Source organism: Nomia melanderi, chromosome 11 (assembly GCF_051020985.1).
Source record: "Nomia melanderi isolate GNS246 chromosome 11, iyNomMela1, whole genome shotgun sequence".
Lineage (NCBI taxonomy): Eukaryota > Metazoa > Arthropoda > Insecta > Hymenoptera > Halictidae > Nomia > Nomia melanderi.
The window spans coordinates 8,708,722-8,735,406 of NC_135009.1; the positions used below are offsets into that span (position 1 = coordinate 8,708,722).

General features: G+C 33.6%; 3 protein-coding genes across 14 annotated transcripts in view; 2 read left to right on the top strand and 1 right to left on the bottom strand.

Moving 5' to 3' along the window:
• Cdk12 (Cyclin-dependent kinase 12) lies at positions 1 to 11,956 on the top strand. 10 transcript variants are annotated; one of them, XR_012999735.1, is made up of 13 exons: positions 412 to 759; positions 1,099 to 2,422; positions 2,513 to 3,639; positions 3,723 to 4,150; positions 4,227 to 4,423; positions 4,494 to 4,698; positions 4,764 to 5,032; positions 5,208 to 5,381; positions 9,663 to 9,969; positions 10,118 to 10,238; positions 10,308 to 10,490; positions 11,326 to 11,451; positions 11,630 to 11,956. XR_012999735.1 is itself a non-coding variant. In XM_076372270.1 (13 exons), exons 1-12 carry the CDS (start codon positions 576 to 578, stop codon positions 10,689 to 10,691), a joined length of 4,554 nt encoding a protein of 1,517 aa, XP_076228385.1. In that variant the 5' UTR covers positions 412 to 575; the 3' UTR covers positions 10,692 to 10,713; positions 11,630 to 11,956. The 10 variants fall into 10 exon arrangements, 7 of the variants coding, with proteins under 7 accessions (XP_031840880.1, XP_076228385.1, XP_076228386.1 ...); XM_076372270.1 differs by lacking the exon at positions 11,326 to 11,451 and adding an exon at positions 10,657 to 10,713; XR_012999734.1 differs by lacking the exon at positions 11,326 to 11,451 and having other exon boundaries at positions 10,308 to 10,713.
• On the top strand, positions 11,949 to 14,758 carry LOC116430556 (uncharacterized). 2 transcript variants are annotated; one of them, XM_031984862.2, is made up of 6 exons: positions 11,949 to 12,092; positions 12,301 to 12,397; positions 12,484 to 13,770; positions 13,878 to 13,971; positions 14,169 to 14,271; positions 14,340 to 14,758. In XM_031984862.2, exons 1-6 carry the CDS (start codon positions 11,981 to 11,983, stop codon positions 14,396 to 14,398), a joined length of 1,752 nt encoding a protein of 583 aa, XP_031840722.2. In that variant the 5' UTR covers positions 11,949 to 11,980; the 3' UTR covers positions 14,399 to 14,758. The 2 variants fall into 2 exon arrangements, 1 of the variants encoding a protein (XP_031840722.2); XR_012999736.1 differs by lacking the exon at positions 14,340 to 14,758 and having other exon boundaries at positions 13,878 to 14,075.
• The window catches only part of IA-2 (tyrosine phosphatase IA-2), a 14,243-nt gene continuing 2,130 nt past the window's right edge, over positions 14,573 to 26,685 (bottom strand). Inside the window, exons 3-17 of one of the 2 annotated variants that reach the window (XM_031984859.2) lie at positions 21,828 to 21,881; positions 21,673 to 21,733; positions 21,031 to 21,162; positions 20,873 to 20,954; positions 20,016 to 20,796; positions 19,799 to 19,954; positions 19,629 to 19,675; positions 19,413 to 19,571; positions 19,211 to 19,337; positions 19,078 to 19,145; positions 18,550 to 18,933; positions 18,219 to 18,440; positions 17,135 to 17,499; positions 17,017 to 17,070; positions 14,573 to 16,869 (exon numbers count right to left, since the gene is read on the bottom strand). In XM_031984859.2, the coding sequence (XP_031840719.2) occupies positions 16,605 to 16,869; positions 17,017 to 17,070; positions 17,135 to 17,499; positions 18,219 to 18,440; positions 18,550 to 18,933; positions 19,078 to 19,145; positions 19,211 to 19,337; positions 19,413 to 19,571; positions 19,629 to 19,675; positions 19,799 to 19,954; positions 20,016 to 20,796; positions 20,873 to 20,954; positions 21,031 to 21,162; positions 21,673 to 21,733; positions 21,828 to 21,881 (2,957 nt within the window). In that variant the 3' untranslated portion in view covers positions 14,573 to 16,604. Of the gene's footprint in view, positions 16,870 to 17,016; positions 17,071 to 17,134; positions 17,500 to 18,101; positions 18,441 to 18,549; positions 18,934 to 19,077; positions 19,146 to 19,210; positions 19,338 to 19,412; positions 19,572 to 19,628; positions 19,676 to 19,798; positions 19,955 to 20,015; positions 20,797 to 20,872; positions 20,955 to 21,030; positions 21,163 to 21,672; positions 21,734 to 21,827; positions 21,882 to 26,685 lie in introns of those variants that run through there. The other variant, XM_076372273.1, reaches the window with a different exon arrangement.

Genomic DNA, 26,685 nt, shown 5'->3' on the forward strand with positions numbered 1-26,685 from the left:
TGTCGCATGTTACGTCAGACAATAATGACGTGCTAATGGTTAATGGCTTCTACTTACTGAGCTACCTTTATGAGAAAGCCAAATACAATCCAAAGAAAATTCATGAGATATGATGCATCGGCTAGTAAAATTATAAAAATATGATTGCCTGAACATTTAATTGTTACGATACCTATTAATTTTTATTAAATTTTTCTCGTGGCCTACGAAATATGTGTTGAAACCTTTAACGGAGCAACGAACGTAACCATTACACTTATCGCTACGTTGGACCCAGTCCGATGCAAAGGAACCCAACATTCAGCGTGATTTCACAAGATTTATATTGCACGTAAGTAGTAATATTCGTCATTGATTAAAAAATTTCTCGAAAACGGTAAATAACTTTCTTTTGCAAAAACTGGGCAACTCCCTTGCCACCCAGTCTTTAATAATGGCGGCTGTGCTAGGTCGACCAAAAAATTATTTTCGACAAAATGTTCCTTAAAGGAACGAGTCATAGATTTATATCGAATAAATTCTTTCACATTTACTTCTAAAATATTGTGGTTTACTCAAATTTTACGCTGTCTTTTATGCTTTTTAACGGATCATGTTATTCGAAAGTATTGTTATGTCGACTAAACTATACATGTGCATGTTCATGTGTGATTGTTATGTATGTGTGTTTTATCCATGACGATCAGTATCAAAGTATTGAAGAGTGCAGAAATAATTATAATGCTTCGAAACTTTTTTCATTATTTAATATAACACTAGGTATTAAAAATACTTGATTGTTTTTAAGTAACAGTCACATATTTCTGTACTTATTTTTCAACTAGAAATATTTGAAGATGTAATTTCATTAGTTATGGAGTTTTGCATATTATCTATGTAAATAATATGTATAATAATAATAATAATAATTCTTATTTTTATGTACTTTTAATATTATACTTTTTTAGTTCTGTTAGGAATATATTTTGTGAAATTTGTAAACTTGAGAAAGATACTAACAATATTTGGAGTTTCTATATAATTTTATGAAATAATATGATATTAATCTATATGTAATATCTGTTATTTTTAAATATTAAAATATTTGTTCATTTTTAGTAGGTGACATGCCTAGCAGTCGTGATATCGAACGAGCTGAACGTAATGGAAGATTTCGATCACGTAGACGGGACAGCACAGGTAGCGATATAAATAGACATAACTTTGAAAGTACTGATAAGAAACACAGGAGACATGGAAAAAGTAAGAGTTCTGGAAAGAAGAAGAAAAAGAGATCTAGAGATAAATCTATAGAAAATGTACCAACTGTAGCTTCTTCCATTGTTAAGCCTTTGGTTGAATACTCAGATGTGAGTAGTGAAGATCTGTCGGAACCAGAAGCAGGGGAGATTCAGTCAGAAGATAGTAGGGGTAATAGTTATACAGACGGAGAAGTACCTGAAACAGTTTTACAGAGACGTTATTATGGCGGGAGTCCGGTGCGTGCTCTTGGAGCATCACCCATTAGTCTTTCACCATCTCCACCAGTTCAGCATAGGCATTCTGGCAGACATTTTTCACCAAATGAACAACAGCCTTCAACGATGCATGGAGGTACACCTGAGTATGAAGAAGAGTCTAGACGCTATGCAAGGAGAAAAGAGAAGAAACATAAACGAGAAAAGAAAAAGAAAAGAAGTCTTAGTCCTTCATCCAGCTCTGGAAAAAAGAAAAAACGGAAGTCTAAAAGACATTCTCATAGTATGAGTCCTCATCGTATTCCGGATGAAATTATCATAAGTCCGGAGCATGAAAAACCAGTTGGAAATTGGTCAGAGTCTCCACCTTTACCACTGAAAGATAGTACTTCACCAATCTCACCTGCAACACCCCAAGAGCAAAGATGTTTAAGTGATGTTGAACTTGAAATATCCAGGCAACCCCGAAATGTAACACCTCCACCTCTTCCTCCAAGACCAACAGAATCCCCTCATACCCCTTTGTTACCGCCAAGAACAACAACGCCAGAAAGTAATAAAGTAAATTTATCTATAATAAAACATACTCCTGAAAGACAGAAACATAGTCCTAGTATTCACACTCGACGTAGCAGCATTAGTCCGGGGCCAGCAATGAGTTCTAGTCGTAGAAGACCTCATAGCCCAAGCCCACCATCAAGACGAAGAGACCACAGTCCAGCAAGAAGAAGAGATTTCAGTCCAAGTCCAATGGTACATAGACTTAGGCACAGCCCTAGTCCTTCGAGGAGACGAGAATTTAGTCCGAGTCCTGTCAGTCATCGACGTAGGGGAGATCCTGTTAGCTCTCCACCATCGAGTAAACGCCGAAGACGAGACGAATCCGACCGACGACACAGACATCATGAAAAAGATAGAAGAGATAAAAGAAAATCTAGATCAACTAGAAGTCCTACTGGAAGCAGGTATGTTATATTTAGAAGTTAAAATAGTTATATATTAAAAGTTAAAAAATTATTTACTTTTTATTATAAGTAAGATAAATTATTTTCCAGGTTACATTTACCTCTTTCTCGTTCACGATCTCGAAGTCCTGGAAGATGGCGAAAGATTCAGTCACGTTCAAGGTCACGTTCGCGCAGACGAAGTCGTACTCCAAAGAAATCTCGTTCTCCTAGCAAGTCTCACAAGTCGACCAGGAAACACAAGTCAAAAAGCCCTCGTCCTTCTAGAATACCTTCCCCTTCTCCTCATAGACCCAGACCAAGGAGTCCAACAGCGAGAAATCTCAGTTTACAAGCAAAAATTAGTGAAACTAGTTTATTTGCTGAGTTAGTAAAAGACAGAAATATGAGAGAGTTGGCATATAAGAAATTACAGGCAGCTAAAGAAAAAGCTGTTAATCAGGACGAAGTTCAAATCATAGAGGGCACCGACGATAAAGATGCCAGCAATACATCCTCTGAAAATAAAGCTTCCACTGATAATAAAGATAAATACATAAATCATAAAGACCAAGTGAAGGGAACAAGCGAAAACATGAAATCTGTTGATGTTGTGGATATTCCTGTTCCAGTCTCAGACGATAATGGAATTGCGGGAAAGACACCTCCATTGCCCATGACACAATGTTTCAGTGCATCGAACTTAATGCCTGGAGGTAATCAGCCTCCATCTGTTGTATATACTTCACCTACGACCACTACGTCTAATAATTGTCCAGTGACTGTTACAAGTAGTCCAAGTTTTCCAGCTGTTACCAATGTACAAGCACCCCCATTGCCACAATCTGATCCTGCGAACGCGTCATGTTTATCACAAGCCTCTATGCCAGTGCCTATCCCTGTACCAGTACCTGTTCTACCCAACTTATCTGTTCCACCGCCACCAATACCAATTCCAGTTCCAGCACCTAATACGGCCATGTCTAAATTCAATCCTCCTAATAACTTAGTTCCTCTTAAGTCTGTAGATCCCCCTAAACCCCCTATCGTGGCATTCAAGACAAAAAGTTTGTCACGGTTACCATTACCACCTGGAATTAATCAAAATGATTTGGAGAGTATAGACTCGCCGCCGAGTAGATCTCCAAGCCCACCTAGCAAGGCGCAAATGAAGTTCCCTGCATCAACTCCGAAACCACCGCAGAAGAAGAGTATTAAAGATTTGCCTATGCCTCCAGGTATATCGATATATTTTTATGGTACTATATGATTATGAATAATTTTGAGGCTGTTTGTAATAATGTGTATTGTTAATCTATAGTAGTTCCAGGGTCAGAAGACTTAAGTGGAGAAGATGATCCCAATGCAACACCGCCGCGTACAAAGGTCGAACGTGTTCCACCGAAACCGAAGTTGAAGAGACCAAAAATCCTTAAACGCCGAAGCTCCAGAAATTGTCACACACCTATGTCAGCTTCGGGTGGTAAAGACTGGGGAGAACGCTGCGTTGACGTATTCGAAGTTATCGCCCAGATAGGAGAAGGTACTTACGGCCAAGTTTACAAAGCTCAAGATAAACGGGCTAATGTACTTGTTGCACTGAAGAAAGTCCGTTTGGAAAACGAGAAAGAAGGATTTCCGATTACGGCAGTACGTGAAATAAAAATTTTGCGACAGTTGAATCACAAAAATATTGTCAATTTAAGAGAAATAGTCACTGACAAACAAGATGCCTTAGACTTCAGAAAGGTACTTCATTAAAATGCGTATGTACTATGGTCAGACACATTAAATATAAATCACTTTGTATATCTGCTTTTTATAGGACAAAGGATCGTTCTATCTTGTGTTCGAGTACATGGATCACGATTTAATGGGTCTTTTAGAATCTGGGATGGTCGATTTCAATGAAATGAATAATGCAAGCATTATGAAGCAATTATTAGACGGTTTAAATTACTGCCACAGTAAAAACTTTTTACACAGGGATATAAAGTGTTCAAACATATTGATGAACAATAAGTACGTAACGTGTAATTACGGACATGATACATAATTTTGCCTTTATTATTTTACGGTTTGACTTTTATAGAGGAGAAGTAAAGTTAGCAGACTTTGGACTTGCAAGACTTTATAATGCCGAAGATAGGCAGCGCCCTTACACAAATAAAGTTATTACTTTATGGTATAGACCACCTGAACTGTTATTAGGTGAAGAACGTTATGGACCTGCGATAGATGTTTGGAGTTGTGGTTGTATTTTAGGAGAACTGTTTTCTAAAAAGCCGCTATTCCAGGTATGAAAATGAAATATTGAGCAAAAAGTATAGAATAATTATCCTTGGGATCATTTTTTTGCCAGGCGAACGTAGAGATGATGCAATTGGAAATGATCTCCAGAGTTTGCGGCACACCGACTCCAGCCGTTTGGCCTTCTGTGATAAAATTGCCATTGTGGCACACACTCAAGCCAAAAAAATCACATAGAAGACGCTTACGAGAAGATTTCTCGTTCATGCCGGCTCCAGCTTTGGATCTACTAGATAAAATGTTAGAATTAGATCCTGAAAAGCGAATAACGGCTGCTGATGCACTTAAAAGTGCTTGGCTAAAAAATGTTCAACCTGAGCAGTATGTTTTCTTTTTACGTTTCACTATATTTCTGAAGAGAATATTTCATTTATTCGGTTGCAAATTAAAGTACAGAGATAGAATTCTAACTTATAAGACTGTACTTTCGTCATAGTTTATTAAGGTCTTCGATTCGTCTGTTTGTAAAATATACATTTATCATATAACAAATTAGGATGCCGGCGCCACAACTACCTACTTGGCAAGATTGTCATGAGCTTTGGAGTAAAAAACGAAGACGTCAGTTGCGAGAACAACAAGAGAGCTCTGCAGGAAAGATACCTTTGCTACCTCTTCCAAATAAAGGAGGTCCCCATAAGGCTATTGAAGATCTATCAGATGTCGGGGGGTGAGTAGCCGTAGAGAGACATATTCGCACAAACTGGGACGCGATCCAGTACTGACCAGATACTAATTGCTTACACACGTAGATGGCTGTGTACTGCAGTTGTGCTTAGCATTTATTTTTTTTTCTTAGCAGAGTGCGTTGTTTTTGGAATATTATTTAAAAGAATGGAAACGTAACCGTTGTAGTAATCTTATTTCCCATCGTCCGTTTGCATGTGACTTTCAATAATGGATAAAATTAAGTTAATTTTAGTTTGATTTGCAGTCGTTCAAACACGACGATGGCAATAGTGCAGAACAGTGGATTATTATAAATACAGAAAAAATGTACAACATCGTTCTCTTAATAAGTTTTGTCATGATTCATATCTTTCAAACACAAGAAAACGCTATGAATGTACTAGTGAAACAGAAAATTCACGGCGATATGTTTTGTGACACCAACAAATATTATACGACACTTTACATCTTACGTGATTACATATTCAAACACAATGATATATGTATATGTATGTATGTATGTATGTATGTATGTATATATATATATATATTTATATAGATATATACATATATATATATCTATATCAATGATTGAAAAAAGTTATATGATACTAACCATCACAACACTATATTACCAGTTTTTTTTTAAATTAATATTGAAGATTGTTTGATTGGATGGGTACTGTGTGTAGACATTTACGTAAAATGCACTTGCGATCCAAATATTAATTGCCTTAGAAACTGATAGTATGAGCTTAAAAATTATAACATATTTTTTACGTCATGATATTTTCATGACCAAACATATTGATCCTAAATATGCATGTTCATATTCATTACTTCGTGAGTATATGAATATACATATGCATATATTGAAATGTATTTGTGTATATAAAGACAAGAATGCACATGTGTACAATTTTACTTTAAAATTATATATGCATTTACGTGATTCACATATTATGCACAGTTAACGATGTTCCATAACTGTATGAATGGTATACGCTCCCGTTGATAAGTTATCGGACACTTCTGTCAGTGAATGTGGAATAATATCAAATTGATCTCTGGAAATTGCCCAAATAATGCAATTTTTAAATATTCATTAATCTGTTACACTGTTAAAGGAAAATATAAATTTTATCGTGTATTAAAACAGTCCTAAATTTTTCTTTGAATGCTATAATTCTACTTAAAATTATAATCTTCCCTAGGATATCTTCTTTAATTTTCGATATGTCTTTACAATTTCTTATTTGATTAGTAGCACTACTCTTTAACTCTGTTAAGCTCTATTCACGATGGAAAGAGTAACTCAATTCCAATATCAAAGTTAATTAACTTATTCAAGTTTTTACTGATTTTTAAAAATAATTTTAGTTTTATTACAATTTGCTTTTTCTTTCCATCAAGCAAATGTCCAGTAACTTTCGAACGGTAGTGTACATATATCTAGAATATTCTCGAATGACGAGTTATTAAAAAAGAAGGAAATAAGAAATAATAGGTTGTACGGTTGAAAGTAAAAAGAGATCAGAGTTACTAGAATATCATACTGTAAATTTTTGTATTAAGCTATCATATTAAAGTGCTGTCTTGAAGCGCATGAAATGATAGATAAAATGATTGAGGGAAACAATGTGAATATTTAGACTATCTATATAATGTTTAAAGTCTTGGAGTGTAAATAGGTCGGAATGGGATACAAAGAAGAAGCTGTTGGAGGATGAAGACATGGAATACAAGGAGCCAAGACTAAAATGTGAATGTGTTACGCAAATAGTAACATCATGGCCATCTTACCATCGATAATTAATTTTATTTACGTTAATTCAGTTTATTTAAACATTCACATTTCTAGATTAGGTGTATGTTTAATTGGTTCCGCAAACTGTGTTATAGCTCGTTATTTCTGTATGTAGATAGTTTAACGTAAATTTCAATATACGAATGGCAGTTTTTGATATCCGTTTAATATTTTTCATGTTTTTTTGCATGTATTTTATATCAGCGCCATTCTTATAATGAAATTCGGAATTTAGACAAACATAATGTACTATCGTTTTAATGTAAAAAAAATATTGAATTACTGTAATATAAAATATTTACCGAAATGTCCAGAGGCAGCCGCCTAAACATTTTTGTGGACAATGAATTTCCAATGTTATTAAAATATTTTATCGTTTAATTTGTTTAGCCCCTGTCAATGTGTTTACACTTTAATTTATGAATTAAGTACCGATAATCCTTAGGAGAATCATATCTGACTATGAACACTGGGACCTTGGGGAATTAATTAAAATAACAGGCACACGATAGTGTGTTTTTTCCAAAATTTGCAATGAAGTACATGTTATTTTTCTGCTTATTCCACGATAAGCTTAATGAATATTTAATATATATACATATATGTATATATGTATATATATATTTGTTACTTTTGTGAAGAATGTGTCGAAATAAATAACATGTTGATGTTTAGTATCGCTCTATTCCACACACAGTAAAATAGATAAGTTGAAATGTGTACTGCTCCTTTCAATTGAATCTGTTACATGAAATAATGATAACAGGACAATTGAACAAATTTACTTAGTGCATTTAGATATAATTTGATTATAAGTTACATGAATTTCGTTTTTCTGTATTTAATACAAGTTTTATGCTAAGTTAAATTAAATGAAGAGTGCAATTTACAAGCAATATAAACTTCAGATATTATGAAATAAAAATTCTACACGTTTCAGTACATTGTTATGACATATTTTTAAAACTAATAGTAAAACTTATTTTATGTGTCTGATAATTTATACAGAAATTAAAGTGGTAGTAAGTATTCTCTGGTTTCAATATGAGAAAGGTATAAGGAATTTAAAAATTATTACAATGTAATGTATAATAACTGTTTGTTGCTTTAATTGTTAGAGAAAAGTAGTACTTCATGACAATGATAAGATGAAATCGCATCATAGATTTTAAATATCATTGTCCATGTAACATATTACGAGTCTTATAAAATCATGTAATTTCCTAGTAAATTTCAAGTGTGCAAATGTATTTTATATTTTTTATGTGTAATTGAAAATGTATCAATTTAATTAGCATTATAAACATAAAAAGTGTAATGATACATAACCATTTATTTTATTTATGTATATCATTTATACTGTCTATAATTAGTATGTAAATACTATAACAGTAGTTGGTTATGTACACAACTAGATACAAAAATATTCATAAATTGTATTGTGGAATTTGAAGAAAATAACATAAAGCTGTAAAGGCAAGGCAAAAGTAATTATAGGTAAATACAAATTGGGAAAATATCTAATTAAAAAAACATTATGTTTCAGGAAATAATGTTATTGTGGCTGAATGATAGAGGGCAAATTTTATAACACTTATAAGAATATAAATAGGTAATGAATGTTTAAAATCTGTTTAATACATGTTTATACCCAGGGTATCCAGTTTAATAATTTACATCAGAGTTGGTTTTGTGTATCATATAACAAATTCATTTGCTTGGGCTTTCTGACTAAAATAAAGTGCTTGTCCATTTTGTATGGAAGGGTTGAAGATGTACTGAATTCAATAATTATATCGAGCCCTTAATATTTGTGATCCCTTATGAAATTATTTGTTATACTGTTTCGCTCGTTGAGGTATAAATGATAAGTATATGCAACAAATTGTGAAAAATAAAATTACAAACTATAAATAAAAGTTAATATACCATTAAATTGCATGCAGATCCATGTGAAAATACTGGTTTATTAGTCTTGCTTTTTGAACATGCACATTTTCAAAACACATTATCATTTGCATGACCTTCGTTGATTATCAAATAATAGTTATTATTGGGGTATTTGTGCATCACCATTTGTATTAAGTGTATTTCATGTGATACTCGATTAATTGTAATATTTAAATCAATATTACATGTTTATTATTTTAATTTCAAATATAATAGCATGATTTCAAAGTATGTTTAATCTTATATTAGTATTTTTGAAGATGTTTATTCTACTTTAACATAGAATAAGTCAGTGATTGTAAAAATTCATGACATTTTAAAAATGTTTGTTAAAAGTTTATAACCTTTGCAATGACAAATTCATGTTTATAGTTGTTATAAAGTATAAATATTAACTATCCGTGTTTCAACATAAAGGATATATGTTCTGTTTTCAATAAATTTTATTTAATATAATAATAAAACTTTTTAATATATTCAGATTTATTTTAATAAATACTGTAATGTTTTTCGACTTGATTTCAGGTCTTCCAAACGTTTAAAAATGGAAGCAGGCTACAATTCCCATCCAAATCGACTTGGTGCGGAATCTCATTACGGCGGAGATAATTTGTTTAATCAAGGCGGGCCATTTATGGTCTCACCCTCATCCTATTATTATGCCAGTCCTCCACCTGTTAAACCTCGACTTAAGGGAGACGCTAGTTCTCATTTAACAGAACTATGTGCTGAAGATAGTCTTGCTCGAAAATTAAGTATTCTCACAAATGCCTTAAATCAGGGAAAACCAATTCGTGTTGATGATCTTATGTCACTTCGATCAGACAATGAGGTAAATAATTATTGTCATTTTTATACCTATTTTATTACTCTCTTACAATCTTTTATAAAAAAAATACTTATGTTTCAATTTACAATATTAAAAGGAAGAAGAATTGTTAATTTCAGAATGTAATTAGTGTTCTAAACTGTGTTTACAGAGTGACCCTAAAGTAGTACAATTATTAGGAGAATTGCATACCGAACTACGACTTGCAGCAAATTCAAGACCAAGTGGACAACTAGAATCTCATCTTCCTGTACTAAATCCACCGTCTTTAGGTAAATTTCATTGTCTTCATTTTACTTCTGCTTTCATAACATGTTATAATTACAAATATGAATTTTCAGATACAAATACTTCTCAGTCAGGAAATTTTGATGCACATGCAGTTTATGCTGGTGACGATGCTATGAGTTCTGGAAGGTGGTCACATTTGGCTACAGCTGGTGTTCGCAGTGCATTATTGGCGCTTATGTCGCGCTATGGTTTGGAAACATACAATCCTTCCCCTGCTATCACCCGACCCCCAGGTAAACCGGCATCCAGTCTGATGCAGAACCTTTTCCTGCCCTCGACTTCCTCTCAGTCAGCATTCAGCTCATAATGATTTGTATATATGGACTCATTGCAGCGTTTTAAACTATGTTTTGTATAAAGTTGGAAAAGGTCTAAATTGCTATTTTTTAAATTGACTAGGCAAGGAAGTACAACTGCATCCAAGTTGTTTATAGACTCTACTACCTATACATAACTGTAAGTGCACATTCGGTGTATAACTTGTATATAATTGATATATTATCAAACCAGTTACTTAATACGGTACTTGTATCTTTAATAATATAAATGCTCTTTATAGTGCACATTCATGCGACAAATGAAATAAGAGCTTTAAAATTTTAATCATTCTTTCTTGTTTTTTCAAATGTAGATTTATTTTTTTCCATTAAGAAATATTTAATATTTATATATTTATATAATATATTTATAAATATATAAATATTATATATATATACATACATATACATAAATATATTGATGTACATACATGAAAGCACATGTAAAATGTATGTGCATTTGAAAAAAAAAAGTTAAAATATTTGCCTGTGCAGATATGTTTATCTCTTTTTTTTCATTTTTAAATATAATTTCTTTTAATGGATTAGCTATTACACATAGAGATTTATGTTATGCAATAAATTTGCACTGAATGAGTTCATGATTAAAAGACAAAAAGGGAATGGAAATACTTCATAGAAATTCAAAGGTCGAATGCATTCTGAACATTCATTTATTGCATAAGATTTCTTCATCTTTTTTTTTTAATACAAGATGTTACAAGTCTATTTATTATGCAAATATTTACAGGATGTAATGTACATAACATGATCGAGATATAATAAAGAAACAAAAGTACAAGAATATAGGAGAATTCTTTCAGATCGGGATAACGTTTTTAGTAAACGAAATTTTTTAAATCACTGAGGTCTAAATGTTCGTAACATTATGTGAATTGAATCTTTTTGGTTAGGTATTAACAAAATTACGTATATTAGAAGCTCTTTTTACATGTTGAGAGAAACTACATAGAAATGATTCGTATAACAATCACTCGAAGAAAATTAAATTCAGTTAAAAGAAAAACTTAACACGATTTTCACAAACATTGCAGATTGATGTGGTTCCCAAGAAAATGTGTACACTGTGAAAGTGAGGTTAGGACGTGTGCTTCTCTACCGGCGAGATGTATACAATCTGTGACGGTATTATGGCGGATTGCCGTATGATTCAAAAGGAGGCAACGCGACCATGGTTCCTTCGGTGAAGTGATCAAGAGTACGACATTGTGGGAATGAATAATAAATTTTTTCCTTTATTGAATTTGTTCGTTTCTATGTTCAGTGTGATACTGATATACACAATAAAAATATGCAGCATATTAATTAATGACAAGTGAAAATACGGACGGGGTATTGAGTTGTTCGAAAAAAAAAACAAACACCTAACCTCGTCTACTTTACCGATGGCTACTTCGGATGTTCTACAATTTAATTATTGCATAGAAAATAAAGTGGCACAAAATGCCCTCAAGAATTTTGCTGGAATGCTGGGAGAAACATTCGAGCAATACAAAAGTAAGTATATTTAACTTTTCTTCTTTTTTTTAACATGTATTTGACCTATACTTTTTTATCGATTATAACGAATTATTTTCATAAATTAATTAACGGTCAGTTACATTTTGTTTCTGTTTATTTACTGTTTCGTTATATATGAAAATATATAAGAAATCTGTAGTGAATTGTTTATTTTGAATCATGAATTATTCTTATATACTTCCAGAATTATGGATGGAGTATTTAAAATTGCGAAACTATTGTGAAGGTGCAAATGTAAAACTTCCATTTCAGTTGTTTGAACCGGAAAGTGTCAATGATATGTAAGTTTTTATCTTTGTTATTTAAAAATTGTTAAATGTATTTATATATTTGTAACATAACATAATTTCATTAATTCATATTTTAGTATGACACAGTCACAAGCCTCTAAAAATTGTAAAGAAGTCCCTACCATGCTTATAAGTCAAACGTCTGAAAATCCAAAAGTATCTTCATCTGTATATGAAAGTATACCAACTGTATATAGTTCGGATAACACATTGAATCCAAATGAAACTGTTTTAAGTGATGATAGGTTTATTCAAAAGGAAATAGATAAAAATAAGTTATTGCATAGTCCAGTCCTTATAAGAGAACGTGTTAAGCTTAAAAAAAGTGCTGTTACACCTGGTCATTCCATTTTAGATGATTCTAAGGAAAGCAATGCATTTGTACCAGTAAAAGAAAATATTACAATTTTGTTAAATAGTTCTCAAGAAGATACTTCTGAAGCACTTGTGGAATTTAAAGAGAACGAGTGTTCATATGTTGAGAAAAATGATGATGAAGTAGAATGTACACCATTATGTAAATTACCAAAAAAGTTGGGGATCAGTAAACTATACAATGTTGATACCACATTTCTGCAAAGTGGCAAAAAACTAAAACAATCAAGGCTTGTATTTTTTCCAACTGAACCGGATAAAGAAAATATAGATCATAAAAAACAGGTAAAGTTAACTCCATTAAAACTATGTACATCGCCTGCATCTGAAAGAAACACAGAACAAAATACAAGAGATTTTGGTTCCATTAAACCACTAGATGAAGAAATAATTGAAGATAGTCCCACTAAACGTAAAGAATCGAGATTGAAAATAAAGAATTTGAAGTTAAAGAAAAAAAGTCCCACAAGACTCCTAGAAAAAAGTAATAAAAAAGGTAGTGATATGGTTAGTAAGTTTAATAATAATAAAACTGATGCTGCAAAATTGTTTTTATCAAATGTACATACATCTACGCAAAACAGTGAGTCTTGTTCAATAAAAAGATTAGAAACATTTAATACACCAGATAGTGAAAATGTTGGGAGTGGAAGTGGTCCTTCATCTTCTCCTTTATCTTTAATATTCATTAATAATGATCACTTGAACAAATTGTCCAGTAAAATATCAGAAGAAGAGATTGAGAATGTAGATATTATTGGAAAAGGAAATCAGTTACAGAAAAGAAAATTATCAAAATTACTTAATGAATCAAGTAATTACAATTCTTCAGAATGTGATGACGAAACATTTTGTCTATTAGGTGAAAGACTTATAGAAAAATCTACTACTAGTATAGGTAACATAAAAGGTAGTAAATATGACCTTTCTGAAAGTATATCAGATAATTCTCCACCTGCGAAAAAGAGTCTTATGCATAGTTTTGATATGTAAGTGTTTCTTGTATTCATATAAATTTTCATAAAATAATAGTATACAATTTAAATATGTATAAATCTTTATTAATAAAAGTAATTAACACAGTTATTTTCTACAGGGTACCTGAGAAAGAAGATGTCTTTATTGAGAAGACAAAAAATAAAGCAGAAAGAGCAAAGATGTCTGGTATTTCTTGTTGGGAATGTAAGAAGGTAACAATTATCTTTAGTTTTTATTGGAAAAATAATATATGATTATTGCAAATAATGCTGAAAGTAATCATTTTTCTGTTAATATTGCATTGAAGCATTGAACAGTAAGTTAATGCGATTTTGTAACTTTTATTTATTGTAATTGTGTAAATTATACTTAAGAACATTGAATTTATATTTTTAAGTTTAAATTTTAGTATTATGCAAATCTTGGCCTCTCAGAGAAAGAAATAAAAGCAAGACAGAACCAGTGCTCTCGACACAGAATTAAACATAAAGAAAAACAAAGTACACCTGATGGTAATATCATTAAGTTTTGTTAATGTCGTTAAATATAGTGTGCTTTCATAAATATTAATTTCTTTCAGGGTTTTGGGATCCTTTGTTTCCCGATACATTTTCATCCTCTTTTGAAGGTGACTTCTAAATTACCACACCATAAATAATTTAAAGTATATACAGTATTTTTATATTTTTACTTCATAATTGTTAATATTATTCTATACTACATAAAGTGTATTAAATGTTATAGATCTATGGAAGGTTATAGATGTGTAAGATGTACATATAAAGAAATATAAACTTGAAGGAATGAATACACTTGTTATGCTTTAAATTGATTTGAACATAGAATGATTTATTATATTATAACACATATAGTATTACATATTGAGTAACATAGTATAGATTTATATAACTATATTATTTCGTTTTATATAGACTTATCCCTTTGCATAAAAATATAGAATCTGTTATATGAATCTGTGCTAAAAAAGGCTAATGAAAACTTATTTCGTTTTTGGTCAAGCAAACTTTCACATTATGTTCACAGTGTATCGAGTTAATTCGAAGTTCATCAAAAATATATAAATACGTATACAAAATAAGAAACATTTCGAAGTAAAAAAGACATTGATAATTATTATTGTAAATTTCCCTGTACTCAATGTTTCGAATACGTAATTGTTAAAATTGGAAGCAACATTGGAAATGATTTTTTTTATTGTAGCCGAGTACTTTTTTTTTTAATTGAATACAATATTTATCACTCAAATGAAACCGTTACTATTTTATGAATCTTTGTTACATGAGAAAGGAGAATAATGAGATAACATAAAACATGAAGAAGAAAATATTAATTGACAGTAATCGTACTGCACAATGCGAAGGAAGGAACCTTCTACGTAGCCTGTCCATCCTACGGGAGGCTGGAGTTACAGGATTAACAGGACTACAATTTTAAAGCAAGTATAGCGTTATCATTTACAACCCATCATATCGACACGACAATTCGTGCAAACACATATGCTTATATTTTGTTTTAAATACCACTTAAATATTATCATCACGACGTAATCATTAAACATTTCATTCGATGAATCTGTTCAACACTTCCATATGATATTTGGAACATTAATGTTATTTTATGTGGTCGTACATTTATTCATATTTTACACTCATAAAATATTCTTATAATTTTTGACATGATAAGCGCTTAATTATAAACTTCCGTGAATATTGTGCAGCTCGATCGTTCTTTCCCGTATGCATAGAAAAAAGATTGAAGTGTTTCGTAAAACCTTCTACATATGTAATGTTTGTTTTTCTTTACATATAACGGTATTATAACGGTAAATATTAGAATATTTAACAATAGTATAAAAATTTTGACTTCAATCTCTAAAACTTTGATCTCAGTATTCGCTTTTTTTAACATAAAAATTGTAGATCAATATTTTTAACAAAGTTGTTAAGACCCGTATAAAGAATGAAGCTTTTCAAGAAACAAAATACCGAACTTTAAAAAGACGCTCAATGTAAAACATTCAACTTAATAAATGTGAACTTTCACGCCCTGTATGCTGGATAGAATTGACTCAGCAGATAGAACTAGATATGTTAATTGTTTTGCAATATATTTTAATACTCTGTTTAAAGCTACTGTAAAGCACGTTAGTGAAGTTATCTATAAGAGGAAGCAACACAACTTTAATTTCACTTAAACAGTACTCTCATTGAAATTTCATTGAAAAAAAATAAAAGAAACTATCTAAAGACTGAGCTACATAATGTATGATAAGCGTTCATTTTCGTAAGAAAGTTATTTCAGAATTTGTTTTAGAACTTGATTACACGAATTTTACAAGCATACATAGTACAAATGATTCCATTATTAGCCAATATTTAGAATTCCAACAGCTGCATAGCTCAGTCTTTCGAATCCATATGCTTGTACCTAAGTATTCAAGTAGGCCGTAGTAAAATGAGACTCATAATAAATTTTACAGATTGACACTGCTCTCTGAAATATTCGTTTGACAATATGGTTTGTACACATTATTTTCATCGCCTTCTGTGATCAGCAAAACTTTTCAATTAAATGTATAATTACTAACACTTAATAATTTAAAAAAAAAATCTTTCTCGGGAACTTATCGTCAGATCAGTGTGGTTCTGCAAAATGTCAGGAGCATCTTTAAGAAGTATCTTACAGAAATGAAAGATTAACAGTGATTCTAGACTTGTAGATGATTGACTAGAAACATTTGGCCATTTTCTTTCTTTGATATAGACTGTAATTAATACTTTGCCTTTGCTCGCCGGAACTGCAATTGTGGAATCGGGTTCAAATCTCACTGGCTCTCTTTTGTAGAAGAGTTGTTTCCTGCAAGAGATTTCTCTGCAGGAAGTGCCGGTAAAGCCTTTAGAATAGCATGTACTTCTTCTGCCACCGCCATGAGCACAAACTTAAACTGTGGTTTCGTTGCAACCATGTCGGCCCTTTGATCTCTAATATGTTCTAGGGTAGCTGCAATATCAATTTCTTTGGCTCCTTTCATCATGCGGTTTAAAACCATATCGATCAAACAGTATGTACCAGTACGACCAACACCATCACTGTGAATAAACAGTTTATAATATAAATATCTTTTTATGTATAGTTTTTTCTTTAATATCAATTTCGTTTTAATATCTCTGTAGATGAATTCTATATAATGCAATGCATTTAAAGTACTGAAAATACTACTTAATGAGGTCACTTACCTGCAGTGTACAATTATGGGACATGATCTGCCTTTGTACGATTTGTTGATTTTTCTATAATGTACATAATAGTATTAATGACATCTATTGTTACATTTTCTACATTTTAAATACTTACCGACGAAATTCCAGGAGAGCCTTAGTAGAGTATGGGACGCCATTTTCAGGCCAGGACAAGAAATGGAACTGGGTTACGGTTCTAGTCTCGCCGGTGCGTAAATTCTTTAAATAGAAAGAGCGCACCAAGTAATCATCGCACCAGAAATGCTCGGATACAAGGTGTACTTCATATATGTGATACAGTTCAGATCCTTCCTCGGGCCAATAGCGATGACACATAGCAACACCTTCTTCGGTTAGCCTAGTTAACATTACTATCACCACACTGCCTTGTTCCCAAATTAATTGCCAAAAGTCGGCTGTTGTATGGGGCAGAGGACCTTGGGTGGCAATGTAAGCTGGGTTTCGTGGATCATGATCCGTCTGGAAATGTAATGACACTTACATTCAAATGGTTATTTTTTAATATTATTAATTATTGGAAAGCAAGTCACACGGTTCATATGAAAGCACATTCGCCAACTTGGAAACTCTTGTGCACTGCCTGGGAATCTTTTCATTATGCGGGTAGTCTAATATTTGCATAGTGAATTAAAACTCTTCTGTATTGAGAAACTCTTTTGTAGTGCATACAATAGTGCCATGTTTCATATATACGTTAAATTGTCTTGAATAAAATGTAGATTTAAATTCACGAGTGTCCTTAGTGTACCGAAATTGTTGTCGAATTGTATAATAGACATTCATTAATATACCAGGAAACTTGTCTTGACAAACACTGTACACCTAGTAAATTTAAATCTATATTTTTTGTTATACATTTTCTGTGAGTACACATTGATTTTTGCCTTTCATACTAAAGTGGTCTATTGATAGACCAGCAAGAATCATCAAAGCGTTGTGCACCTTAATCGTCATGCCTAAGTTTATTACCAATGTTGCAGCAATGCAGAAAAATCTACCAAAAGCGTTTTCAAGGGAAGCATTGCCGCATCATCAAACTACATGCTTCTCGCGTGACTTACCGATTTCTATTTTCAGTTCCGTTATAGTAAACATGACGTATAAAATATTATATGTACTGTATTCCAAGTTAGTGTCTTTTGAAGAAGTTCTAAACAAAGAATAAGAAGGATACTTACAATGGTGGAAGCGTTTATATAGTCAGAGTTATTGGCGTTAGCAAGATCATTTAATATCACCCTGGAGTGATCATAAGGCAGGGGCGCGCCGGGACGATTGCGGTTAGCATTTGCCTCGCTTTCAGCGACTTCAGTCGAGCAAGGATCAGCTTCGTACGCGCATAACGCTGTCCATTCTTGATCTAAACGGTCTTTATTTTTTAGATGGTCTTCCATGTAACTCTGGAAAGGTACATTAAATAAAAGCCGTTCTTTTTTTACTGTTACTTTTTTAGGAACACTAGCAACCGGAATTTACTACTAGTTTCTGTTAGCATGAGTATCAGCTTACAAGAACCATCTGTCCAGTTGATATATCCATATTAGAAGGTGCTGGTTCGTCACCCCATGAAGATGTACTTGAGCGATTCGATGGTACATTATTTGATTCGCTCTCACGACTCAAGTTAGTTATACGAGGTGACTCCGGTTTTTCGGATGGTTGCTTAGCCTGCATCCGTGCTCTACACAAATCCTGATAGTCCTTTGATGCTTCTGGATCAGGAGTAGCTAATCCTGCTAACTTAGCACGAGATTTAGCATGCCGACGTGCAATTAGCAGTGTTACTATTGCGGCCGCACCGGCAGCTGCAACTCCTGCAGCCACTAGGGCACCAAAGACATTTGAGTTCATTCCAGGTACCTGGGATACTTCTAATGTCGCAGGGAGTTTGGTCTGCAAACAAAACATGTTTATTATTTCTAGCGAAATGGATGGCTCAGTTAGAGGATCATATTGTCGGAGGATTAATTAATTTAAATTATAATTCTCCAGCAATGCCTTAGATTCTTATGTTTTAAATATTTTTTCAAGATGAACCTTGTCACCTATGCCTGCACGTATCACCTCAACACCCAGAGTGTCTTTTAACTTGCCGCGTATATCATCTGCAAGTAAAATGTAATTTACTCAATTCTTCGGAATTTATTCCGTTAGTTTATAGAGAAATTACCTATTTTGTTAGCGACATCTGTAGCATTGTAATTTTTATTGTTCTTCACTACCCTGAATGTGACTTCTGCGCGACCGACTCGAATATCTTTTAAAGTTCCCGGTGTCAATTCCAACAGTTTGCCTACCTATAAATTAATCAATTGTGTCACCTGTATTTTCATGTAAATGGTATTTACAAAGTTGAAAAATACGAGTAGTACCTCCTTGACAACGTGTTCGCCTTCTGACCATCTATGAAAGGGTTGTTGGACTTCTACGTATACGTGATCTAGATCAACATTATGATAAGATTTTGAAGAACCTTCCAAGTGTTCAGTCCCCACTTCTTTTTTCACAAAGGGTGCAAGCAATACATCATTCTAGAATAATGAATACATAGATTCTTATCCGTTCTGTCACCTTAAATAATTACTTACATTTTCTTCCGCTTCGCTCGAGTCAAAGTCACTTTCTTTCACCTCATCTGTAAGTACGTACAAAGTTAAATTTAAGAATTACCTGTAGGTTTTCTTAATGAATTTGAACTTCATGCGAACTTAAATATTTTTACGATTTGTAAGATTCGAATACTATTGAGAATATTTACTTGAGGGCGACTGATTTTTAAGTGCATAATTATTCGTCGAGAAGGGTGGTCCTGGTTTCTTCACGTCCAAACGTTCTCGCCTTTTGAAGCCGGCTAACTCCCGCCTTAAAAGGAACTCCTTGAAATCGTTGTTCAACAGATTATCATAAGCGTTTTCTACAAAACAATTTAAAGTCAACCCTAAATATTATATTCATCAAATTATTCAAAATTTTACCATTTGTATCTGAATCCGATTTATCATTTGCAGTTTGGATAGGGCCACCCTCTGTGTACACAGCATTATCCAATGAAGCGGTGTCTTTCTGAGGTAACTCAATCTCTTCGTTAATATCATCATAATCGTCGCTGTTATAGTCATTGTTTTTTGAGTTACGTTTCACATTTTCCAGGAAGAATTCATCATTATTCGAAAACCGTGAAAATTTCCTGGGATGCTTATATTTTCTAGAGAACGTTTTCTCATACATAACGTCCGCATCGTTTTTCGCTTGCTTCTTATTGAAGTAGTCGTCAGGAGATTTGTCGTTTATCAAAAATTCTAGTTCTGCGACGGGTAAAGTGTCCACGGTGCTCGGATCCGGTTGTTCATCGAATTTTGGCTTCACCTCTCTGTCCAAAGCATATTTTATTGATTCGATCGCGTTTTCATTGTAATCTCGTAAATTGTACGGTTGCCGCCTGGTCCGGTACAATCTTTCGTTGATCCCATCGTAGACCAAAGGTTTGTTGCCGATCGTGTCTTGACGATCATCGTAATTTTCCTCGTTATTTGGGGTCTCGTATTTCTTGTAAGGATTCGAAGCGTATCTTGGCTCGTAAAAGCGAGGGAATTCTCTATTTTCTTCTTTGTACGATGATCTCGGAAATTCGTCATTGTAGGACGTTCCTGTAATATACTCTTCCCGTGTTCCAGGGGGATAGTATATCTCATTTGCGTACTGGGTTACGGTATTACCGTTATTGGGCGTGAATTTTACTATGGCTATTGTGGGTACCTTATAAAGAAAATTTAGTTGTTATCGTTGCTGTCGATATTACTGTCTTTTTAATTAAAAATTATGGGTAACTCACTCTGGTCTGATCGAGCATATCATCATCCTCGAAACGCATGCGTTGCTTCAGATGTTGACACAGTCGAAGATCATAATTTTCTCTGAAATACGTAATCCGTATATGTAAGTATATTAATGTTGTTATCGTTATTCTGACGTATTAGGATTTTATCGTACCCGTGACGCAAGTTATACAAAGATGTTTGCATGATGCATTGCGTGTAGGGATGCGACCATTTGTAACCGTCGATTTGAAGCCTCTCCAGCTGTAGCCTTAGCAGTTCCAGTTCGTCGATATTGAAGTCATACCTGTTTCAAAATAAGGATGAACAGTACTAATGGTGAAGCAGCCGGTGTGAGTAGATCTATTTCAGAATGGAGTACGTATAAAGTGACGTCTTTCTAGCGAAGAAATTTTATATTTTTCTTTGAACGTAAAAGCCACAGTGGTAAGACCGCTTTATGGTCAGGCCGTAAAACTAACCGAGTGCTAGCCGTAAGGAATAACGTTTATTATGAACTTTTTTGAACTGACGCGCGTGAGGTTGTGCATTTCGCGTTCATCGCGTGAGCGAGATTAAGAATAATTATGAGATTACAATAATTTCAGTTAAGTAGCGAACTTCACGAGAAATAAGAGAAAGTTCAATAAGTCCATTTGAAATTCAATGAAATCCTTGAGAAATATTTGAAGAAGTTATAATCTCTGTTGAAGTCAATAAAATAAATAAAATAAAATTATATTAATTTCTTTTCGTACATTATAAACCATATTAATCAATTTTTCTAAAACCATTGTTTCAGAAGAGGAATACCTACTGGTAATAGTCCTCCTCGCTCAAGTCAGTGTACAACGATAAACATTTTCCGAATGCCAAATCTGAAACAAGAAGGAAAGAAAAGGGAGGAAAATCAATTACGGTTCTTCCATTTTCAAGAGCTTGCGTTAATTAGAAAGCAAATGAACACGTCACCATTGTAACAAGTTTCCGTCCGGGGGTTGCAGAGGCTTTTGTTGAATAGGCACCCTGAAACATATTTCTTGTATTAAATAAATGGGCTCATCGAATATCACCGACCGAGGTAATTCGAAATTCTTTGGATCGTTGAGAGTCTATTATCGACCCACCGGACGCAATAAATAATTCTGAACCCCTTTAATAAGAGAATATTGGAATTTTCTGGGATCCCGGCACGCGCTTAATCAAGGCGAACTATAAATCAATCCTTGCGCTGTCCTATTCGATTGGATAGGAAATAATTCTGATCAGGACGTCTGGTCGTTTCTTTTATTCTTAACGGATTGACGCAAACTCTTGCGTCATAATCATCCGGCCAGGTACGATGCACAACGCTTGCCGCGCGGCTCTGCGATACATCTTGCTAATTAGAGTGGTTCGTGTTCGCTACCTTTATTTCGCAGTGATGTTTCATCTTTGCCAAGGAGTTTAACAATAAAAAGAAATCCTGGAAAAGGAAAATTTTAAACCCGCTGGTCCCCGATTTATATAGACATTTAAAATATTATTAAAAAATCAGAGATACGCATACTAACAACGTCCTTTTTAGTATATAAAAAATGAGAACGCGCTTGTCTGATGAAACTCTGACAATACTACTGGAAGCATATCGCATGCTGTATCATGCAATATAATTCAAGGAATACTAACATGTATTAAGAATATTTTTTTATTGCATTATACGTTCTGCTAGAACAATACTTTTGTTGCTCTTAATAGTTTAATAATTTTATTTTTAATTTACATAATAATTTTTAAAACTAGTCTGGAAGAGATTTTTGGTTTTATATTGAACGTTATCTTGATATTTATATTTCACAGAACTGCACAAATCAGTTTGCTAGGAAATGAACTTGTAATTTCCTTTTCTGATAAAATCTCATTACCCTTGAGATACTTAATAGGCGGAGACGGTGTTCTATTTCCTTAATCTCCGTTACAGAATTGAACATTTCTGAAAATGTCATGCGAACTTGGTGTGACATTTTTATATTTAAACGAAATGCAACTATTAGACTCCTTTTCTTTTTCAAGTTTGCTGCCTTCATTCATGTTATAATTCACAATTTTTCCCATACATTCCACAGATATATCCGCTTTCTTATCCTTCTAAATTTTTGAGATTTTTACACTTGGAAAGGTACAATGTCACACCAAATCGACCTCAAAGGATTGTATTTCGACAAAGAGCAAGACTCCGACGCTTTATAAAGTAATATTCGAGAGAGGAGCGAATAAAGGAAATCACTAAGAGAATATTTCTCCTCTTCTTCCATGACCTTTATCGTTTTTCATCTTCAAAAGTTTGCTATTTGTAACAAATAGAATTTTTAAGATACATAAGTTTACACACGTGCACAATTGGAAAAAATACCTTCTCTAACGAAAAGTGATTCTGCTGTAGAACACAGCTGTTAAGTGACACAGTTATTTCTATTATTAATAACGGTCGAAGGTGGTGGTTTATCATCGTTAACTATGAATGAGCATGTATAATGCATCATGACGTTCTAATACGATCCTACAGTATATTCATGATTTACAGACGATTTTAAGAGTCGCGGGAGTGCTGGAACGTGAAAGCTTGGATTGAAGGAAAGTGGGATTGAGGGGAGAATCGACGACAGGGGAGCTTCGAAAAGGTAAACCGGGTAGGTGTATACAGGGATCCAGGCCAGAACGGGAGAAACCCGGGTTTGCAAAGGCGGTGGCGGTCGCGTGGGATGCACAGCTCGATGAAACCCGTGGGTGGCGATCAAACGAATTGTGTGCTGCCTCGTTTTCCTCCGAGGACCCACAAATTTTGAGTGCCGCTGGGACAACGAAGAACACGATTCTGATTTTCACTTTAACCCCTTCAGGCCAGGTGCACATTATAATATACACTGTTTTACTACTTCAATACCTGAAAGAAATATCAAAACTCTGATAGGCAACTATATGTACACCTCTGCTTAGAGTCTATTTCTATCAGAAAAGTACTATACTACCACTATTTTATGCGAAATAATGTAATTACCGATGATGCGTTGAATGGCGGTCCATTGTTGTTAGATATGTGAAGATAATTTTGTACAAAAATCAGGTTTGAAGGGGTTAACACTAGAACTACCGAGCGTTTAATACGATTAATGTGCAATTCTTATAAAAATCGTAACAATAGATTTTCTTTGATTTCTTTGTATGTTCATTACAATACAAGTTTAAAATCGTTTCGGATATTCAATATTTCCTAGATATTAATGCTTGCGTGATAAGAAAACTGTAACCCACTGTTTTGACGGGTGCGGTAGTTCTAGTGTTAAGACGTTTGAAATCTAAGATCTCGGATACTTCAACATGGAATTTTTATTAATAAGATACAAGAATTTAGATGGAGAGATTGTTTGACACTAGAACTACCAAATGGGTCGAAGCGACTTATTTTGAATTTCTTCTTTCACAATTATTGGACAGATGATTTTCTTAGAAGTTACTAAGTAAATTGTCTCATAAGCAAACTGAAATCTCAATAAATGTATTTTTATAACATTTACAGGAAGATGCAAGATAGTTAGTTTTATTGCTAGGTAGTTTTAGTGTTAACGTAGAATCATAAATAAATAAATAGAGATCATTGAAAAGTAATAGGATTTTCGAATTTTTAGATTGTTAATTTCCACGACGGAGGAAAGCGTATCTGGAAAATCCTGAATAACGAAGACAAGATCGGTGAAACGGAAAAGCGTTTTTGTATTGCGTGCGTTGGGAAACAATAGACTGAGTGTAAATCGAAAGCAACTATTAAATTTTGAATGAGAGGTTTCAGTGGAAAAAAACGGATATCGGCGCGGCAATTGTTCTTCGAAGAGCGTTCACGGTAGTAATCTTTTTCATCTTCGAACATGGAACACGCACACACATACATACATAGCTGTACAAAAGGTGTGCTGCGATTCATCAATTTCATTTATAGCAGATGCGTCCGAACGAAGTACGATAAAATAGAAAGATTAATGGAGCTTAACGCGGAATCCGCTTTACTTCTTTTGCTCATTTATTAAATATAACTCTCGGTCTCCGTACGGAAAGACATTAAATACAAGGAAACTTATCAAAGCGTAAAATTCATTTATCAAAATGATCATGAATATCCGGGATCTATTTCTATTAACTCTTTACATTTGAGAATATTTTTCTCAACAAATATGCACCATTCTCTGATGAAATATCAATGATATTTTTTTGCAACTAATGTAAAGAAATATACTGCATAAATTAAGGGACATAACTATTTCATTTCGATGTTCCATACGTTGGCACATTACACTTAATACGTTGTACTAAATATTGAATTTCATATTATACAATTTTGATGAATCAAATCGAATGGCTACTGAAAGACGCCTCCGAAGGGTCAACTCTATTCCTCAAGTTATCTATGTATTTGAAATACGATGAAAAAACAAATATTGACACATAGTCTGGTAACAGTTTTCTCGTACCATTTTCAAATCTGAAATGTTCTTAACTAAATGACAGCATGAAAACATTAAACGAACGAAGTAGTGCTAGAAAAACTGAAAATATAATTGGATCGGAAAAGACTCGAAGACCCTATTTACACGTAGCGGGTGTACGTTTGAGTCGGATGATTGTGAAATAAAGAAATTTGCTATTACTTTCTTTGTTTAAGTAAAAGAACTTTTCATATTTTGCGACCAACTTTGTTTTTTACTTAGATCAAGAATTATTATATGCTAACTTATTATGTATTGGGGAAAGTTCGAAGCTCGCACAGGGTTTCCATTTTAATCGCTTCTCCTGTGTAACAAGGCAAAACATAGAACCTTTTAAATTATCAGGGATCAGATAAATATTGTATGTACGCCTCAGTTAATTGCGTTAGATCGATCCTTTTCGAGAAAACTCTCCAGAACCGGCGGAGTTTACCTTTTACCGTGCCTCCTGCCCCTTTTTCGGATGTGTTAATCGATAATTACGTGTCTCACGCACGTCGGATCGGCGAACTCGCGACTAATTCACGACAGTTTCCCGCGAAACGACGGAAACGCACCCGCTTACTTTTATAGTTATCCTCCGCGGACCGGGAAATGGTAAAGTTCAGAACGCCCACGCTACATCGAAGTCGAACATGCTATCCATTTTTAACTGGGAATTCTTTTAATGGCCACTCTATGGAAAGAGCTTCTTTTGATTCGCTTAAAAATATCGTTCCGCGAAGAACATTGCTCGGAGTTGAACTTTATGAAACGAGATTAATCGAATCGAAGTTCTCTGTTCTAAAGCTTTCAACTGCAAATTCTTTAACTGGATTTTTATTGATTCGCACGAGTGGTTTTTGCGTGGAATGGTAAAAATGATGTACAATGATATACATAAAAGATAAAACGGTAAAAATGAGAAATAAAAAAGAAATAGCTACGAAATCGGTGCAATTTTTATCGAAGTCTCTTAAATAGGAGTTTTTGCAATGATCATGGCAATGGTATTTACCAATTCCCCGGCGATATCGATCATTCTGTTCCTGATGCGTTATTTTCGGGGTGTTCAGTCGTTCCGCGAGAACTCCGATCAGCGGAAACGTTTTTTCACCGTCTGTTGATTAAGGAGGAGCACGTATTGACCGGAAAAAGGGAGCTTCACGAAGGAAACGCTCACAGATAGAGCACATCTCCATAAAACGGATCCTAGAGGCATGGAATCAACGACGAATGGGGAGGAATTTCATTTATCCGGTTCCCGTTGCCTACTCACCCGAATACTGACTGACCTTTGCAACGGGCATTTCATATCTTGCATTACAATCGTA

What these genes read in the sequence shown, in the direction of transcription:
- Cdk12 (XM_031985017.2), top strand. Translation starts at nt 576, where the DNA reads ATGCTTTTTAACGGATCATGTTATTCGAAAGTATTGTTATGTCGACTA. An exon ending in AGATTTGCCTATGCCTCCAG is followed by an intron (nt 3,640 to 3,722) that starts GTATATCGATAT and finishes GTTAATCTATAG; the next exon opens with TAGTTCCAGGGTCAGAAGAC. An exon ending in ACTAAATCCACCGTCTTTAG is followed by an intron (nt 10,239 to 10,307) that starts GTAAATTTCATT and finishes ATGAATTTTCAG; the next exon opens with ATACAAATACTTCTCAGTCA.
- LOC116430556 (XM_031984862.2), top strand. Translation starts at nt 11,981, where the DNA reads ATGGCTACTTCGGATGTTCTACAATTTAATTATTGCATAGAAAATAAA. An exon ending in CCGGAAAGTGTCAATGATAT is followed by an intron (nt 12,398 to 12,483) that starts GTAAGTTTTTAT and finishes TTCATATTTTAG; the next exon opens with TATGACACAGTCACAAGCCT. An exon ending in CTTGTTGGGAATGTAAGAAG is followed by an intron (nt 13,972 to 14,168) that starts GTAACAATTATC and finishes TTTAAATTTTAG; the next exon opens with TATTATGCAAATCTTGGCCT.